At 49.8% G+C, this 20,053-nt stretch overlaps 1 protein-coding gene across 4 annotated transcripts in view; it reads left to right on the forward strand.

The window, feature by feature from the left end:
* Nucleotides 1-20,053, forward strand: part of SPTBN4 (spectrin beta, non-erythrocytic 4) — a 61,970-nt gene that overhangs the window by 22,991 nt on the left and 18,926 nt on the right. For all 4 annotated transcript variants that reach the window (XM_033083898.1, XM_033083895.1, XM_033083897.1 and 1 more), the window contains 6 exons: nucleotides 63-200; nucleotides 1,754-2,510; nucleotides 5,675-5,877; nucleotides 7,931-8,021; nucleotides 17,010-17,159; nucleotides 19,514-19,777. In XM_033083898.1, the coding sequence (XP_032939789.1) occupies nucleotides 63-200; nucleotides 1,754-2,510; nucleotides 5,675-5,877; nucleotides 7,931-8,021; nucleotides 17,010-17,159; nucleotides 19,514-19,777 (1,603 nt within the window). The remainder of the gene's footprint in view (nucleotides 1-62; nucleotides 201-1,753; nucleotides 2,511-5,674; nucleotides 5,878-7,930; nucleotides 8,022-17,009; nucleotides 17,160-19,513; nucleotides 19,778-20,053) is intronic.

Raw genomic sequence — 20,053 nt, forward strand, 5'->3', positions numbered from 1 at the left:
CGGGGCAGGGCCGGATGTCGAGGTCTGCGGTGCCGTGGTGGACGTGCTGGTGTCCGTCTCAGGTTCGAGAGTTTGGACCAGGAGATGAACAGCGTCATGGGGCGCATCCTGGACGTCAACCAGGTGGTGCAGCAGCTGGTGGATGGTGGCCACCCCAGCTCGGATGAGGTCCGGTCCTGCCAGGACCATCTCAACAGCCGGTACGGAGCCGAGGTGGACCTTGACCTTCTTGGGGTCTCCTTGGTGGGGTTGGCTGGAGACTCCCACCTGTGGTTGTCCAGTGTTGGGATGTCCCTGCGGGGTCCAGGTGTCCAATGGAATGGTCCAAATCCATCCTGGGGGTTCCAAGGTGGACCTTGAACTTCTCAGGGTCCCCTTGGTGAGGGCAACCAAACCTGGAGACCCCAAACCTTGGTGGGATGTCCCCATGGGGTCCAGGTGTCCAATGGAATGGTCCAAACCATCCTGGGGGCTCCAAAGTGGGTGTCCTTGGTGAGGACAACCAAACCTGGAGACCCCCAACCTTGGTGGGATGTCCCTGTGGAGTCCAAGTCTTCAATTGAATGGTTGAAAACCATTCCAAAGCCAAAGCAAACCAAACCAACCCATCCTGGGGGTTGCAAGGTAGACCTTGACCTTCTTGGGGTCTCCTTGGTGGGCTTGGCTGGAGACTCCCACCTGTGGTTGTCCAGTGGTGGGATGTCCCTGTGGGGTCCAGGTGTCCAATGGAATGGTCCAAACCCATCCTGGGGGTTCCAAGGTGGACCTTGACCTTCTCGGTCTCTCCTTGGTGAGGACAACCAACCCTGGAGACCCCCAAACCTTGGTGGGACGTCCCTGTGGAGTCCAAGTGTTCAATGGAATGACTGAAAACCATTCCAAACCAAACCAAGCCAATCCCAACCCATCCTGGGGGTCCCAAGGTGGACCTTGACCTTCTCGGGGTCTCCTTGGTGAGAACAACCAAACCTGAAGTCCCCAAACCTTGGTGGGACGTCCCTGTGGAGTCCAAGTCTTCAATGGAATGGTTGAAAACTGTTCCAAACCAAACCAAACCAAACCAAACCAAACCAAACCAAACCAAACCCATTCTGGGGGTCCCAAGGTGAACCTTGACCCTTCTCGGGGTCTCCTTGGTGGGGTTGGCTGAAGACTCCCAACCTGTGGTTGACCAGTGGTGGGACGTCCCCATGGGTTCCACCTCTCCAGGACAATGATCCAAGCCCATCGTGGGGGTCCCAAGGTGGACCTTGACCTTCTTGGGGTCTCCTTGGTGAGGACAACCAAACCTGGAGACCCCAAACCTTGGCGGGACGTCCCCGTGGGGTCCAGGTCTTCAATGGAATGACTGAAAACCATTCCAAACCAAACCAAACCAAACCAAACCAAACCAAACCAAACCAAACCAAACCAAACCCAACCCATCCTGGGGGTTCCAAAGTGGACCTTGACCTTCTTGGGGAGTCCTTGATGAGGAAAACCAAACCTGGAGACCCCCAAACCTTGGTGGGATGTCCCTGTGGGCTCCAGGTCTCCAATGGAATGGTCCAAACCCATCCTGGGGGTTCCAAGGTGGACCTTGACCTTCTCAGGGTCTCCTTGGGGTTTTTCTTGGAGACCCCCAACCCTTGGTGGGACGTCCCCGTGGGGTCCAGGTCACCGGGCCACCATTCCCAAGGGTTGCTGCTGATCCTGGTGGGCTCCATCCCATCTCAGGGGGGGTCTCACCCCACTCCTGTCCCCCCACCCCCAGCTGGAACCGCGTGGTGGAGCTGGTGGAGAGCAAGAAGAGCCAGCTCAGCTCCGTGCTGAAGATCCAGAACTTCCTCCTGGAGTGCGGCGAGATGAAGGCGCAGGTGCGGGAGAAGCGAAAAGCCATCGAGGCCACCCAGTCCGGCGGCAGCGACCTGGGCGGCGTCCTGGCCCTGCAACGCCGCCTGTCCACCATGGAGGCCGCCCTGGTGGTCCTGGAGCCGCGCTTGGTGGAACTCCAGCAGGAGGGCGAGGCCTTGGCCGCCGCGCACCCCGAGCGCGCGCTGGAGATCCTACTGCCCTTTGAGGAGATCAGCGAGGAGTGGGATGACCTCAAGAGAGCCCTCCAAGGGTGCGAGGACACCTTGACGGTCGCCGGGCGCCTCCAGCAGTTCATCCAAGACTTGGACAATTTTTTGGGGTGGTTGGTGAAGACCCAAGCGGCCGTGGGCTCCGAGGAGGTCCCCGACAGCTTGGCCGAGGCCGAGAGGTTGCTGAACGTGCACGTGGCCCTCAAGGAGGAGATCAACGGCTACGAGGAGGACTATGCCAAGATCCAGGCGGCCAGCGAGCTGCTGGCCCTGGAGGACATGGACGTGCCCTACCTGTCCCTCCAGCAGTGGCTGCAGAAGTTGGACGCGGGCTGGGGGAAGCTGCTGCAGAGCTGGGAGATGAGGAGGGAGGTCCTGGTGCAGTCCCACGTCTTCCACCTCTTCCTGAGGGACGTGCAGCAGTGCCAGAACAGCCTCTACAACCAGGTCTGGGCGGGAAGGGTGGGAGAAGGTCTGGGGTGATGGAGATGATGGGTGGGAGAAGGTCTGGGGTGATGGAGATGATGGGTGGGAGAAGATTTTGGGTGGTGGGAATCGTTTGTAGAAGGTCCTGGTTGCTGAATTTGGCTGAGAGATGGTCCTGGTTTGTGGATTTGAGTTGGAGAAGATCTCGGATGATGGATTTGGGTTGGAGAAGATTTGAGGTGGTGGGAATGGTTTGTAGAAGGTCTTTGATGGAGGATTTGGGTGTTGACAGGTCCTGGTTGATGGATTTGGATGAAAGAACATGTTGGATGGTGGGAAACGTTTGTAGAAGGTCTTGGGTAATGGATTTTGAGTTGGAGAAGATTTTGGGTGGTGGGAACGGTTTGTAGAAAGTCCTGGTTGGTGGATTTGGTTTGGAGAAGGTCTGGGGTGATGAGGATGATGGTTAGGAGAAGGTCCTGGTTGATGCAGATGTGTGAGAGAAGATATTGGGTGGTGGGAATGGTTTGTAGGAGATCTTGGGTGATGGAGATGGGTGGAAGAACATCTTGGTTAGTGGGAACGGTTTATAGAAGGTCCTGGTTGATGGATTTGGGTTGGAGAAGATCTTGGATGATGGATTTGGGTTGGAGAAGATTTTGGGTGGTGGGAATGGTTTGTAGAAGGTCCTGGTTGGTGGATTTGAGTGTTGACAGGTCCTGGTTGATGGAGATGGTTGGAAGAAGATTTGGGATGGTGGGAACAGTTTATAGAAGGTCCTGGTTGATGGATTTGGGTTGGAGAAGATCTTGGATGATGGATTTGGGTTGGAGAAGATTTTGGGTGGTGGGAATGGTTTGTAGAAGGTCCTGGTTGGTGGATTTGAGTGTTGACAGGTCCTGGTTGATGGAGATGGTTGGAAGAAGATTTGGGATGGTGGGAACAGTTTGTAGAAGGTCCTGGTTGATGGATTTGGGTTGGAGAAGATCTTGGATGATGGATTTGGGTTGGAGAAGATTTTGGGTGATGGATTTGGGTTGGAGAAGATTTGGGGTGGTGGGAACGGTTTGTAGAAGGTCTTGGGTGATGGATTTGGGTATTGACAGGTCCTGGTTGATGGAGATTGGTGGGAGAAGATTTGGGATGGTGGGAATGGTGTGTAGAAGGTCTTGGGTGATGGATTTGAGTTGTAGAAGATCTTGGATGACGGATTTGGGTGGAAGAAGATTTGGGATGGTGGGAATGGTGTGTAGAAGGTCCTGGTTGGTTGATTTGGGTGGGAGAAGATTTGGGATGGTGGGAACAATTTGTAGAAGATTTTGGGTGACGGATTTGGGTTGGAGCAGGTCCTGGTTGATGGAATTTAGGTGGTGACAGGTCCTGGTTGATGGAGATGGTTGGAAGAAGATTTTGGGTGGTGGGAACGGTTTGTGGAAGGTCCTGGTTGGTGGATTTGGGTACAGCAGGTCCTGGTTGGTTGATTTGGGTGGTGACGGTTCCTGGTTGGTTGATTTAGGTGGGAGCAGGTCCTGGTTGGTTGATTTGAGTATTGACAGGTCCTGGTTGGTTTATTTGGGTGGTGACAGGTCCTGGTTGGTTGATTTGGATGGGAGCAGGTCCTGGTTGATGGATTTAGGTGGGAGCAGGTCCTGCTTGGTTGATTTGGATAGTGACAGGTCCTGGTTGATTGATTTGGATACTGACAGGTCCTGGTTGGTTGATTTAGGTGGGAGCAGGTCCTGGTTGATGGATTTGGGTGGGAGCAGGTCCTGGTTGATGGAATTTGGTGGGAGCAGGTCCTGGTCAGTTGATTTAGCTGGGAGCAGGTCCTGGCTGGTTGATTTGAGTATTGACAGGTCCTGGTTGGCTGATTTGGGTGGGAGCAGGTCCTGGTTGGTTCATTTGGTTGGGAGTAGGTCCTGGGTGATGGAATTGGGTCATGACAGGTCCTGGCTGATTGATTTGGGTGGTGACAGTACCTGGTTGATGGATTGAGGTTGAGCAGGTCCTGGTTGGTAGATTTATATGGGAACAGGTCCTGGTTGGTTGATTTGGGTATTGACAGGTCCTGGTTGGTTGATTTGGGTTGTGACAGGTCCTGGTTGGTTGATTTGGGTTGTGACAGGTCCTGGTTGGTTGATTTGGGTTGTGACAGGTCCTGGTTGGTTGATTTGGGTGGGAGCAGGTTCTGGTTGATGGATTGAGGTTGAGCAGGTCCTGGTTGATGGATTTGGGTTGTGACAGGTCCTGGTGGGTTGATTTAGGTGGGAGCAGGTCCTGGTTGGTTTATTTGGGTATTGACAGGTCCTGGTTGGTTGATTTGGGTGGGAGTAGGTCCTGGTTGGTTGATTTGGGTGGTGACAGGTCCTGGTTGATGGATTTGGGTACAGCAGGTCCTGGTTGGTTGATTTGGGTGGTGACGGTTCCTTGTTGGTTGATTTAGGTGGGAGCAGGTCCTGGTTGGTTGATTTGAGTATTGACAGGTCCTGGTTGGTTTATTTGGGTGGTGACAGGTCCTGGTTGGTTGATTTGGATGGGAGCAGGTCCTGGTTGATGGATTTGGGTACAGCAGGTCCTGGTTGATGGATTTAGGTGGGAGCAGGTCCTGGCAGGTTGATTTGGGTGCAGCAGGTCCTGGTTGGTTGATTTGAGTATTGACAGGTCCTGGTTGGTTTATTTGGGTGGTGACAGGTCCTGGTTGGTTGATTTGGATGGGAGCAGGTCCTGGTTGATGGATTTAGGTGGGAGCAGGTCCTGGTTGGTTGATTTGGATAGTGACAGGTCCTGGTTGGTTGATTTGGATAGTGACAGGTCCTGGTTGGTTGATTTGGGTATTGACAGGTCCTGGTTGATGGAATTTGGTGGGAGCAGGTCCTGGTTGATAGATTTGGGTGGTGACAGGTCCTGGTTGATGGATTTAGGTGGGAGCAGGTCCTGGTTGGTTGATTTGGGTGGGAGCAGGTCCTGGTTGATGGACTGAGGTTGAGCAGGTCCTGGTTGATGGACTGAGGTTGAGCAGGTCCTGGTTGATGGATTGAGGTTGAGCAGGTCCTGGTTGGTTAATTTGAGTATTGACAGGTCCTGGTTGGTTGATCTGTGCCACCACCCCCTCCTCACCCCCTCTCCCTTCGAGCTGACCACCCCAACCCTTCCCAGTGGTCACCCCCGCTCCTGCCCTCTCCCAGGAGACCACCCTGGCCCAGGCCGCGCTGCCGGACTCGCTGGAGGGCGTCTCCAAGGCCCTCAAGAGGCACCAGGACTTCACCACCACGCTGGAGCTGAACCTGCTCAAGGTGCAGCAGGTCCTGCAGGCCGGCGAGAGTCTGCGGCGCCAGGGCAACCTGCACGGCGAGCGCGTGGCCCAGGCCATGGACGAGCTGCGCGAAAAGTAGGTGGCCACCCTGGAGACTCCCCCTGTAGGATCCCAAAATTCTGTGTAGGATCTCAAAATTCCTTTTAGGACCCCAAAAAATCCATTTAAGTCCTCAAAATTTTATGTAGGATCTCAAATATTCTTTGCAGGATCCCGAAAATTGTGTGTAGGATCCTGAAAATCCACAAGGATCCCAAAAATCCACAAGGATCCCAAAATTTCCATGTAGGATCTCAGAATTCCACATAGGATCATGAAAATCCACAAAGGATCCCAAAATTTCCGTGTAGGATCTCAACATTCATTTAAGATCTCAAAAATTCCATGTAGGATCTCAAAGTTCCTTATAGGATCTCAAAAATCCATGCAGGACCCCAAAAATTCCATTTAAGACCTCAAAATTCCATGTAGGACCTCAAATATTCTGTGTAGGATCTCAAAGTTTCTTTGTAGGATCATGAAAATTGTGTGTAGGATCACAAAAATCCACAAGGATCTCAAAATTTCCATGTAGGATCCCAGAACTCCACCCAGGACCACAAAACTCAACCCAGGACCCCAAAATTCCATCCACAACCCAAAAATGTCCACTTAGGATCCCAAAAATCCATGTAGGATCTCAGAATTCCAAGTAGGTTCCTGAAAATCCACAAAGGATCCCAAAATTTCCATGTAGCATCTCAACATTCCATTTAAGATCTCAAAATTTCCATGTAGGACCTCAAAAATCCCATGTAGGATCCCAGAACTCCACCCTGGACCACAAAACTCCACCCAGGACCCCAAAAATCCACCCAAGACCCACCAGAAGCACCCAGAACCCCAAAACTCCACCCAGAACCCCAAAATTCCATCCAGGACCCCCCAAAAATCCACCTAGGACCCCAAAAATCCATCCAGGGCCCAAATATTCTACCCACAACCCCAAAAATCCACTCAGAACACAACCCAGGACCCCCAAAATCCACTCACAACCCAAGTCTCCACCCAGGACTCCAAAACACCACTCAGGACCCCAAAAATTAATCCAGAACCCCAGAACTCCACCTAGAACCCCAAAACTCCACCCAGGACCCCAAAAATCCACTCAGGACCCCAAAACACAACCCAGAATGCCAAAACTCCACCCAGAACTGCAAAACACCACCCTGAACCCCCAAAATTAATCCAGGCCCCCAAAACTCAACCCAGGACCCCAAAACACAACCCAGAACCCCCCCTAAAACACCATGAACCCCAAAATGCCATCCAGAACCCAAAACTCCACCCAGAACCCCAAAACACCACCCTGAACACCAAAAATTGTTCCAGGACCTCTTAACTGTACCTAGAACCCCAAAACTCAACCTAGAACCCGCAAAATAATCCAGAACTCGACCTAGAACCCCAAGACTCCACCCAGGACCTGAAAAAACTCGACCTAGAACCCCAAAAATTTCATTCAGAACCCCAGAACTTGACCTAGAACCCCAAAACAGAACCGCGGGACTCAGAGACCTTGGAGGGGAGGGCAAGGGGTTAATTAGGGGTTAATGATGAGTTAATTGGGGATTAATGAAGGGTTAATGAGGGGTTAATTAGGGGTTCCTCCCCCAGGAGCCACCGGAACCAGCAGCTGGTTGGGGTTAGGGTTCGTTAGGGGTTAATTAGTGGTTAATTAAGGGTTAATTTGGATTATTGAATGGTTAATTAGGGTTAATTAGTGTTAATTAATTTTCCCTTTAGGAGCCTCCAGAACGAGCAGCTGGCCCAGGACTGGGTTGGGGTTTGGGTTCATTGGGGGTTAATTTGGTTTAATTAAGGGTTAATTTGGGGTTAATTAAGGATTAATTTGGGTTATTAAATGGTTAATTAGGGCTTAATTAGTGGTTAATTAGCGTTAATTAGTGTTGATTGTTCAGGAGCCTCCAGAACCAGTAGTTGGCCCAGGACAGGGTTGGGTTTAGGGTTTCATTTAGGGGTAATTAATGGTTAATTAGGCGTTCATTAGGGGTTAATTGGGGTTAATTAATGGTTAATTAGTGATTCATTACTGGTTAATTAGTACTAATTAGTGTTAATTGTTCAGGAGCCTCCGGAACCAGCAGCTGGCCCAGGACTGGACGCGGCGGCTGCGGGAGCAGCTCGAGCTGCAGCGATTCCTGCAGGAGAGCGGAGAGGTGAGGCCGAAATCCCAAAATGTGGGACCCAAAAATCCCAAAAATGAGAGGGGACCCCAAAAATCCCAAATCTGAGACCCCAAAAATGTGACGGGATCCCAAAATTCCCAAAATCTGAGACCCCAAAAATCCCAAATCTGAAAACCCAAAACCAGAGAGACCCCAAAAATCCCAAAAACTGAGAGGGGACCCCAAAAATCCAAAAACCCAGAGACCCCAAAAATCCCAAATCTGAGACCCCAAAAATGAGACCCCAAAAATCCCCAAATCATATGGAACACCCAAAAATCCCAAAATCTTAGACCCCAAAAATCCCAAAATGTGGGACCCCAAAAACCCCAAAATGTGAGACCCCAAAAATGAGAGGGCACCCCAAAAATCCCCAATCTGAGACCCCAAAAATCCCAAAAAATGAGACCCCAAAAATGAGAGGGGACCCCAAAAATCCCAAATCTGAGGGGATCCCAAAAATGTAACGGGATCCCAAAATTCCCAAAATCTGAGACCCCAAAAATCCCAAATCTGAAAACCCAAAACCAGAGAGACCCCAAAAATCCCAAAAACTGAGAGGGGACCCCAAAAATCCAAAAACCCAGAGACCCCAAAAATCTCAAATCTGAGAGACCCCAAAATCTGAGACCCCAAAAATCCCAAAATCATATGGAACACCCAAAAATCCCAAAATTTGAGACCCCAAAAATCCCAAAATCTGAGAGACCCCAAAATTCTCAAAATCTGAGACCCCAAAAATGAGACCCCAAAAATCCCAAATCTGAGACCCCAAAATCTGAGAGGGGACCGCAAAAATCCCAAATCTGGGACCCCAAAATTCCCAAATCTGAGACCCCAAAAATCCCAAAATATGAGAGGGGACCCCAAAAATCCCAAATCCGAGACCCCAAAAATTCCAAAATCTGAGACCCAAAAATCTGAGAGACCCCAAGAATCCCAAATCTGAGACCACAAAAATCCCAAAATCTGAGAGACCCCAAAAATCCCAAATCTGGGACCCTAAAAATCCCAAAATCTGAGACCCCAAAAATCCTAAAATCTGAGAGATCAAAAATCCCAAAATCTGAGAGACCCCAAAAACCCCAAATGTGAGATCCCAAAAATGAGACCCCAAAAATCCCAAAACCCAAGACCTCAAAAATGGGACACCCCAAAAACAGAGACCCCAAAAATCCCAAAATCTGAGACCCCAAAAATCCCAAAAATGAGACCCCAAAAATCCCAAATCTGAGACCCCAAAAATGAGAGGGGACTCCAAAAATCCCCAAATGTGGGACCCCAAAAATTCCAAAATCTGAGACCCCAAAATCTGAGACCTCAAAATCTGAGAGGGGACCCCAAAAATCCCAAATCTGAGACTCCAAAATCTGAGAGGGGACCCCAAAATTCCCAAAATCCAAGATTCCAAAAATCTCAAATCTGAGACCCCAAAAATTCCAAATCTGAGACCCCAAAATCTGAGAGACCCTAAAAATCTGAAATCTGAGAGGGGACCCCAAAAATCCCAAAAACTGAGACCCCAAAAATCCCAAAATCTGAGAGGGGACCCCAAAAATCCCAAATCTGAAACCCCAAAAATCCCACATCTGAGACCCCAAAAATCACCGGGGACACCCCAAAATCATATGGGACACCCAAAAATCCCAAAATCCGAGACCCCAAAAATCCCAAAAACTGAGACCCCAAAAATCCCAAAAACTGAGACCCCCAAAATCCCAAAATATGAGAGGGGACCCCAAAATCCCAAATCTGAAACTCCAAAAATCCCAAACCTGAGACCCCAAAATCTGAGAGACCCCAAAAATCCCAAATCTGAGAGGGGACCTCAAAAACCCCAAAAACCCAGAGACCCCAAAAACGGAGACACCCCAAAAATCTGAGACCCCAAAAATCTGAGAGGGGACCCCAAAAATCGGCTGGGACACCCAAAAATCCCCAAATCTGAGACCACAAAAATGAACCCCCAAAAATCCCAAATCTGAGACTCCAAAAATCCCCAAAATCTGAGATCCCAAAATCTGAGACCTCAAAATCTGAGAGGGGACCCCAAAAATCCCAAATCTGAGACTCCAAAATCTGAGAGGGGACCCCAAAATTCCCAAAATCTGAGACCCCAAAAATCCCAAATCTGAGACCCCAAAATCTGAGAGGGGACCCCAAAATTCCCAAAATCCGATATTCCAAAAATCCCAAATCCGAGACCCCAAAAATTCCAAATCTGAGACCCCAAAATCTGAGAGACCCTAAAAATCTGAAATCTGAGAGGGGACCCCAAAAATCCCAAAATCTGAGAGACCAAATATCCCAAAACCTGAGACCCCAAAAATGGGATACTCCAAAAACAGAGACCGCAAAAATCCCCAAAACTGAGAGGGGACCCCAAAAATCCCAAATCTGAGAGACCAAAAATCCAAAAATCGGAGACCCCAAAAATCCCAAAATGTGAGACCCCAAAATCTGAGAGACTCCAAAAATCCCAAATCTGAGACCCCACAAACAGAGTGGAACCCAAAAATCCCAAATCTGAGAGACCAAAAATGAGAGGGGACCCCAAAAATCCCAAAATCTGAGAGACCCCAAAAATCCCAAAAACTGAGATTCCAAAAATCCCAAATCTGAGACCCCAAAAATCCCAAATTTGAGACCCCAAAAATCACCGGGGACACCCCAAAATCATATGAGACCCCAAAAATCCCAAAATCTGAGACCCCAAAAATCCCAAAATATGAGAGGGGACCCCAATAATCCCAAATCTGAGACACCAAAAATCCCAAATCTGAGACCCCAAAAATCCCCAAATCTGAGACCTCAAAAATCCGACACCCCCAAAATCCGACACCCCAAAAATCCCAAAATCTGAGACCCCAAAAATCTGAGACACCCCAAAAATTGAGACCTCAAAAATCATCTGGGACACCCTAAAATCTGAGACCCCAAATACCCAGAGACCCCAAAAATCTGAGAGACCCCAAAAATGGGGCACCCCAAAAAATCTGAGAGACCCAGAAGTGAGAAGAGACCCCAAAACCCCATAGACCCCAAAATCTGAGAGGAGACCCCAAAATCTGAGATGCCAAAACTGAGACCCCAAAAATCATCAGGGACACCCCATAAATGGAGACCCCAAAAATCTGAGGGATCCCAAAAATAAGAGGAGACCCCAAAGATCCCAAAAATAGGACCCTAAAAATCGAAGACCCCAAAAACAAGACCCCAAAAATCGTCTGGGGCACCCAAAAATTTGAGACCCCAAAAACTGAAACCCCAAAATCTGAGAGACCCCAAAAATCACCCAAGAAACCCCAAAAATGAGACCCCAAAATCTGAGACCCCAAAATCAGAGCCCCCCTCCCCAAATTCTCCCTTTTTGGGGTCCCCTGCAGCTTTGGGGGGGATTTGGGGCGACCCCAAAAATCTCCCCCAAAATCGGGACGGGGGAGGTCCCCAAAACCCCAAAGATTTTTGGGGTGGATTTGGGATTTTGGGTTAATTTGGGGCAATTTTGGGGTGGATTTGAGGGAATTTTGAAGGATTTTGGGGAGAATTTGGGGCATTTTGGGACGTTTTAGGGTGGATTTGGGGGGATTTAGGGGTGGATTTTGGGGAGGATTTGGGGGATTTTGGGGTGGATTTGATGGATTTGGGGTAATTTTGGGGTGAATTCGGGTGGATTTTGGGGTGGATTTGGGGATTTTGGGGTGGATTTGAGATGGATTCGATGGATTTAGGGAAATTTTGGGGTGAATTTGGAGCATTTTGGGGGATTTTGGGGGTGGATTTGGGGTAACTTTGGGTGAATTTGGGGTGGATTTGGGAGTTTTGGGGTGAAGTGCAGCAATTTTGGGGTGAATTTGGGGCATTTTGGGTTGGATTTGATGGATTTGGGGTCATTTTGGGGTGGATTTGGAGCATTTTGGGGGATTTTGGGATGGATTTGGGTAATTTTGGGGTGGATTTGGGAGTTTTGGGGTGAATTGCAGTGATTTTGGGGCAGATTTGGGGCATTTTAGGGTAGATTCGATGGATTTGGGGTAATTTTGGGTGGAATTTGGTGCATTTTGGGGGATTTGGGGGTGGATTTGGGGTAATTTTGGGGTGGATTTGATGGATTTGGGGTAATTTTGGATGCATTTTGGGGTGAATTTGGGCATTTTGTGGGATTTTGGGGTGGATCTGGGGTGAATTCGGATTTATTTGGGGATTTTGGGGTAGATTTGATGGATTTGGGGTAATTTTGGGCTGAATTCGGAGCATTTTGGACTGAATTCAGTGAATTTTGCGGGATTTTGGGGTATATTTGGGGATTTTTTACGGGTTTGGGGTAATTTGGGGAGCATTTGGTGGATTTTGGGGTAATTTAGGGCTGAATTCGGAGCATTTTGGGGGATTTTGGGGAGGATTTGGGGGCGAATTTGGGGTGGATTTGATGGGTTTGAGGTAATTTGGGGCGCATCTGATGGATTTTGGGGGGATTTTGGGGTGAATTCGGGGCATTTTGGGGTGGATTTGTTGGATTTTGGGGTCATTTTGGGGTGAATTCGGAGCATTTTGTGGGATTTTGGGGTGGATTTGGGGATTTTTGGGGTGAATTTGATGGATTTGGGGTAATTCTGGGGTGAATTCGGGTGGATTTTGGGGTGGATTTGGGGCATTTTGGGGGATTTGGGGTAATTTTGGGGTGGAATTGGGGGATTTGAGGTGGATTTTGGGGTGAACTGGGGGCATTTTGGGGTGGATTTGGGGGGATTTTGGGGTAATTTTGGGTGCATTTTGGGCTGAATTCGCTGCATGTTGTGGGATATTGGGGATGGATTTGGGGGTTTTTGAGTGGGTTTGGGGTGAATTTGTTGAATTTTGGGGTAATTTTGGGCTGAATTCGGTCGATGTTGGGGTGAAACGGGTGCATTTTGGGGTGAATTTGGTGGATTTTGGTGGATTTTGGGGTGGATTTGATGGATTTGGGGTCATTTTGGGTGCGTTTTGGGGTGGATTTTGGGGTTTTAGGGTGAAATTTGGGTTATTTTGGGGTAGATTTGGGGCATTTTGGGGTGGATTTGATGGATTTGGGGTCATTTTGGGTTGAATTCGGAGCATTTTGGGGGGTTTTGGGGTGGATTTGGGGATTTTTGGGGCGGATTTGATGGATTTGGGGTAATTCTGGGGTGAATTCGGGTGGATTTTGGGGTGGATTTGATGGATTTGGGGTCATTTTGGGCTGAATTCGGAGCATTTTGGGGGATTTGGGGATGGATTTGGGGATTTTGGGGTGGATTTGATGGATTTGGGGGTGGATTTGATGGATTTGGGGTAATTTTGGATGCATTTTGGGGTGGATTTGGGCATTTTGTGGGATTTTGGGGTGGATCTGGGGTGAATTCGGATTTATTTGGGGATTTTGGGGTAGATTTGATGGGTTTGGGGTAATTCTGGGGTGAATTCGGGTGGATTTTGGGGTGAATTTGCGGCATTTGGAGGATTTGGGGTAATTTTGGGGTGGAATTGGGGAATTTGTTGGAATTTTGGGGTGAACTGGGTGCATTTTGGGGTGGATTTGGGGGGATTTTGGGGTAGATTTGATGGATTTGGGATCATTTTCGATTGAATTCGGTGCATTTTGGGGGATTTTGGGGGTAGATTTTGGGGTTTTTGAGCGGGTTTGGGGCAAATTTGGTGGATTTTGGGGTAATTTTGGGCTGAATTCAGTCGATTTTGGGGTGAAATGGGTGCATTTCGGGGTGAAATGGTGGATTTTGGGGTGAATTTGGTGGATTTTGGTGGATTTGGGGGTGGATTTGATGGATTTGGGGTCATTTTCGGTTGAATTCGGAGCATTTTGGGGGATTTTGGGCTGGATTTGGGGTTTTTCCGGTGGTTTTTACGGATTTTGTGTAATTTTGGGGTGAATTCGGTGGATTTTGGGGTGGATTTGTTGGATTTCGGAGCATTTTGGGCTGAATTCGGAGCATTTGGGGCCGTCCCGGTCCCCGCGGGGTTTTTTTTGGGTTTTTTTTGTTTTTTTTTTTAATTTTTTTTTTTTTTTTTTTCGGCTCTCGCGCGCTCCCGCCCGGGATCTGCCGCATCACGGCCGAGCCGCGCCGCCCTTCCTCCAATTCCTCCTCTTCCTCACCCTCCTCCTCCTCCTCCTGCGGCCTCCGGAGCCTTCCTCACCCTCCTCCTCCTCCTGCTCCGGAGCCTTCATCCCTTCTCTCCCTCCTCATCCTCCTCCGTCATCTTCATCCCCTCCTCCTCCTCCATCTTCACCTTCATCCCCCCCTCCTCGTCCTCCTCCTCCTCCGTCACCTTCATCCCCGTCCTCCATCCTCATCCTCACCTTCATCCCCCTCCTCCTCCTCCTCCTCCTCCTCCGTCACCTTCATCCCCGTCCTCCATCCTCATCCTCACCTTCATCCCCCTCCTCCTCCTCCTCCCGGGGCATCCGGAGCCTTCATCCCCTCTCTTCATCTTCATCCCCCCCTCCCTCCTCTTCCTCCTCCTCCCGGAGCACCCGGAGCCTTCCTCACCCTCCTCCATCCTCATCCTCGTCCCCCCGTCCCTCCTCACCCTCCTCCTCCTCCGGAGCCTTCATCCCCTCTCCCCCTCCTCATCCTCCTCCATCCTCATCTTCATCCCCCTCCTCATCTTCATCCCCCCTCCTCCTCCTCTCGGTGTATCCGGAGCCTTCATCCCCTCTCTCCATCCTCATCCTCCTCATCTTCATCCCCCCTCCTCCTCCTCTTCCTCCCGGGGCACCCGGAACCTTCCTCATCCTCCGGAGCCTTCCTCCCCTCTCTCTCCATCCTCATCTTCATCCCCCTCCTCATCTTCATCCCTCCTCCCCCTCCTCATCTTCCTCCCTCTTCATCCCTCCCTCCTCTTCCTCCTCCTCCTCCTCTCGCGGCCTCCGGAGCCTTCCTCACCCTCCTCCTCCTCCGGAGCCTTCCTCCCCTCTTTCCATCTTCATCCTCCATCTTCACCTTCATCCCCTCCTCCTCATCCTCCTGCTCCATCCTCATCTTCCTCCTTCTTCATCCCTCCCTCCTCCTCCTCCTCCCGGGGCATCCGGAGCCTTCATCCCTTCTCTCTCTCCTCCTCATCTTCATCCCCCTCCTGCATCCTCATCCTCACCTTCATCCCGCCTTCCTCTTCCTCCCGGGGCCTCCGGCGCCTTCATCCCCTCTCTCCATCCTCATCTTCATCCCTCCTCCCCCTCCTCATCTTCCTCCCTCTTCATCCCTCCCTCCTCTTCCTCCTCCTCCTCCTCTCGCGGCCTCCGGAGCCTTCATCCCCTCTCTCCATCCTCCTCATCTTCATCTTCATCCCTCCCTCCTCTTCCTCCTCCTCCCTTCTCATCCTCATCCTCATCTTCATCCCCCCCTCCTCCTCCTCTCGGGGAATCCAGAACCTTCCTCATCCTCCGGAGCCTTCATCCCCCTCTCTCCTTCCTCATCCTCATCCTCCTCATCCTCCCTCTTCATCTTCATCCCCCCTCCTCTTCCTCCTCCTCCCGGAGCCTTCATCCCCTTCTCCCCCTCCTACTCATCCTCCTCATCTTCATCCCCCTCCTCCATCCTCATCCTCACCTTCATCCCCCCTCCTCATCCTCCTCCGTCATCTTCATCCCCTCCTCCTCTTCCATCCTCCTCCTCCCCTCCTCTTCCTCCTCCTCTTCCTCCCCCTCCCTCCTCCTCCTCACCCCCCGCTCCTCCCCCCCACCCCAACCCCGCCGATTTTTTTGGGGGAAAAAAATTTAAAAATAAAAATAAAAATAAGAACAGGAAGGGGAGGGGGCTCCTCTCGCCCTTTCCCCTCCGATTTTTTTTTTTTTAATTTATTTTGGGAAAAAAAAATCAACTTTTTTTGGGATTTTTTTTGGGATCCCTTTCTATTTTTTTGGGATCTCCTCCGCTTTTTTTTGGGGATTTTATTTTTTTTTTTATTTGAATAGCTTTTCCTCGAACCCTTTCCACTCCGCTTTATTTTAGGATTTTTTTTTTTAGGATTTTTTTTTTTTAGGATTTTTTTTAGGATTTTTTTTTTAGGATTTCTTTTTAGTTTTGTTTTTTTTTAGGAAATCAGCTTTTTTTTTTTTTTTAAGAGTTTTATTTTTCTGAGAAGCTTCGAATTTATTTTATTTTAGCAAAATAAATTTATTTTTTCTTTTTGGGAGGGGGTGGGAATTTAAAAAATTTATTCTATTTTTTTGCTCAAAGGAAAATTGCATTTAAATATTTTTGGCCCCAAGAAAATTTATTTATTTATTTATTTTTGTGCCAAGGAAATATTTTATTTACTATTTTTTTGAGCAAAGGATTTATTTATTTATTTATTTTTGCGCAGAGGAATTTTTTTTTTTTTGGGCAAAGGGAATATTTTTAAATTTTTTTTTTTGCCCAAAGGAAATGGTTTTTTTATAATTTTTTTTTTTTTTTGGTGCAAAGGATTTTTTTTTGCGCAGAGGATAATTTATTTATTTTCTTTTTTTTTTTTTGCGACAAGGAAATTTTTTTTTTTAATTTTTTTTTTGCTCAAAGGATTTTTTTTTTGCGCAGAGGATAATTTATTTATTTATTTATTTATTTATTTATTTATTTATTTATTTATTTATTTTTGTGCCAAGGAAATATTTTTTTTTTTATGCAAAGGAATTTTTTTTTTGCGCAGAGGATAATTAATTCATTAATTAATTTATTTTGTGCCGAGGAAATATTTTTTATTTTTCTTTTTTTTTTTTTGAGCAAAGGATTTATTTATTTTTTTCCCTCCCCAAGGAATTTTTTTTTTTTATTGCGCAGAGGAAAAAACAACATTTAAAAATATATTTTTTTGCTCCAAGGAAAATTTATTTTTAAATTTTTTTGTGCGAGCAAAAAAGGAAGAGGAAATTCAGAGGGGGGGTTAAACCATCCCCTAAAAAAAAAAAAAAAAAAAAAATTAAAAAAAAAAATAAAAAAACTGGAGCCGCCCCTCCCCCCGCAGCTCCATGCGTGGATCCGCGAGAAGTCGCTGATGGCCGGGGACCCCTCCAGGGACCCCCCCCCTCGGGACCCCCCCAAACCCTGGCTGCAGCACCCCGCCTTCCTGGCCGAGCTGGCACAGAACCGCGAGTGGCTCGAGAGGATCGAGAAGGTTCGGTGGGGATTGAAAAAAAAAAAAAATAAATAAAAATTTAAAATTAAAAAAAAATGGGGGGAGGAGTTTGGGAAAAAATGAGGAAAAAAATGGGGGGAGGGGTGGGAAAAATGAGTTAAAAAATGGGGGAAGCGTGGGAAAATGAGGAGGGGGTGCGGGTGATGTTTGTGCCCTCCCCCTCCCCCAATTCCGTCCCCTCCCCCTCCCCCAATTCCATCCCCGCCCCTCCCCCACCCCAGGTTTGGTGGCGTCGCTGCAGCGCTGCGGGCGCGACCCCTCCCCCACCCCAAAATTGGCGCTGTGTCACCTCCCCCTCCCCCATTTCTGTCACCCCCCCCATTTCTGTCACTTCCACCTTTGTGTCCCCCCCCTGATATCCCCTGTGTCCCCACCGTGTCCCCCCCCACCGATGTCCCTCCCGTGTCCCTCCTGTCCCCTCCCCCACTATTCCCCTGTCACCCATCCCCCCCCCGCTGTGTCCCCCCCCCCCCAGTCTCTCTGTGTCCCCCCCAACCCCCTCATACTGATTTTTGGGGTCCCCAATTAACCCCAAACCCCTTGTGACAAATTTTGGGGTCTCCCCTTGCCCCCAACCCCCTCATGACAAATTTTGGGGTCTCCCCTTACCCCCAAACCCCTCATGATGAATTTTGGGGTCTCACCTTGTCCCCAAATCCCTCATGACCAATTTTGGGGGGCCCCCCTTTCCCCTAAATCCCTCATGATGAAATTTGGGGTCCCCAACCCCCTCATTATGACTTTTGGGGTCCCACCTTGTCCCCAACCCCCTCATGACCAATTTTGGGGTCCCCCATTGATCCCAACCCTCTCATGACAAATTCTGGGGTCTCTCCTTGCCCCCCAAACCCCCTATGATAAATTTTGGGATCCCCCATTGACCCTTACCCCCTTGTGACGAATTTTGGGGTCCCACCTTGTCCCCAATCCCCTCATGATGAACTTTGGCATCACCCCTTGCCCCTAACACCCTCATGACAAATTTTGGGGTCTCCCCTTGCCCCCAAACTCCTCATGACCAATTTTGGGGTCCCACATTGCCCCCAACCCCCTCATGACAAATTTTGGGGTCTCCCCTTGCCCCTAAACCCCTTGTGACGAATTTTGGGGTCCCCCATTGATCCCAACCCCCTCATGCTAAATTTTGAGGCCCCATCTTGACCCAACCCCCTCATGACAAATTTTGGGGTCCCACTTTGACCCCAACCCCCTCATGACCAATTTTGGGGTCCCACCTTGCCTCCAAATCTCCTCATGATGAATTTTGCGGCCTCCAACCCCCTCATTATGACTTTTGGGGTCCCACCTTGTCCCCAACCCCCTTATGACCAATTTTTGGGGTCCCCCCTTGTTCCCCAAACCCCTCTTGACAAATTTTGGGGTCCCCCCTTGTTCCCCAAACCCTCATGACAAATTTTGTGGTCCCACCTTGAGTTCAAACTCCTAATGACCAATTTTGAGATCCCCTATTGATCCCAACCCCCTCATGATCAATTTTGGGGTCCCACCTTGTCCCCAACCTCCTCATGACCAATTTTGGGGTCCCCCATTTCCCCTAAATCCCTCATGATGAATTTTGGGGTCCCCAACCCCCTCATGATGAATTTTGGTGTCACCCCTTGCCCCCGACAACCTCATGATGAATTTTGGGGTCCCACCTTGAGTTCAACCCCCTCATCACCAATTTTGGGGTCCCCCCTTTCCCCTAAATCCCTCATGATGAATTTTGGCGTCCCCAACCCCCTCATTATGACTTTTGGGTCCCCACTTTCTCCCAACCCCCTCATGACAAATTTTGGGGCCCCACCTTGTCCCCAATCCCCTCATGATGAATTTTGAGATCCCCCATTGACCCCAACCCCCTCATTATGACTTTTGGGGTCCCACCTTGTCCCCAAACCCCTTATGACAAATTTTGGGATCCCCCCTTTCCCCTAAATCCCTCATGATGAATTTTGGGGTCCCCCATTTCCCCCAACCCCTCATGACAATTTTGGGGTCCCCAACCCCATCATGACAAATTTTGGGGTCCCACCTTGTCCCCAACCCCCTCATGATGAATTTTTGGGTCCCCCATTAATCCCAACCCCCTTCATGATGAATTTTTGGGTCCCCCATTAATCCCAATCTCCTCATGATGAATTTTGGGGTCCCCCCTCGCCCATAAACCCCTCATGACAAATTCTGGGGTCGCCAACCTCCTCATGATGAATTTTGGGGTCGCATCTTGCTCCTAAACCACCCCAACCCCCTCATGATTAATTTTTTGGTCCCACCTTGAGTTCAAACTCCTAATGACGAATTTTGGTGTCCCCCCTTTCCCCCACCCCCAGGAAGGCGAGGAGCTGGTGCAGGCCAAGCCGGAGCTGAGCGGGGCCGTGCGGCGGCAGCTGGAGGAGCTGCGGCGATGTTGGCAGGAGCTGGAGACCACGAGCCAGGCCCGGAGCCGGCGCTTGGCCGAGGCGGCGGCCGCCGAGCGCCTAGCGCGGAGCTACGCCGACATGGAGGCGCGGCTGGGCCGGCTGGAGGAGCAGCTGGAGACCGTGGGCAGTGGGGCTGACCTGCGCAGCGTCAGCCGCCAGCTCAAGAGGCTGCAGGTGGGGCTGGGGGCACCTCGGGGATGTTGGGGGGACATTGGGGGGACGTTGGGGGGGCATTGGGGTACATCAGGCCTTGGTGGGGACAGCAGGCCTTGAGGGGACCTTGGGGACACCAGACCTAAGGGGAACACCAGGCCTTAAGGGGACATAAAACCTAAGGGGTACATCAGGCCTTGGAGGGACACCAGGCCTTGGGGGACACTAGGATGTGAGGGGACACCAGGCCTTGAGGGGACAGCAGGCCTTGAGAGGACACCAGGCCTTGGGGGAACA

Source organism: Catharus ustulatus, chromosome 34 (assembly GCF_009819885.2).
Source record: "Catharus ustulatus isolate bCatUst1 chromosome 34, bCatUst1.pri.v2, whole genome shotgun sequence".
Taxonomy (NCBI): Eukaryota; Metazoa; Chordata; class Aves; order Passeriformes; family Turdidae; genus Catharus; species Catharus ustulatus.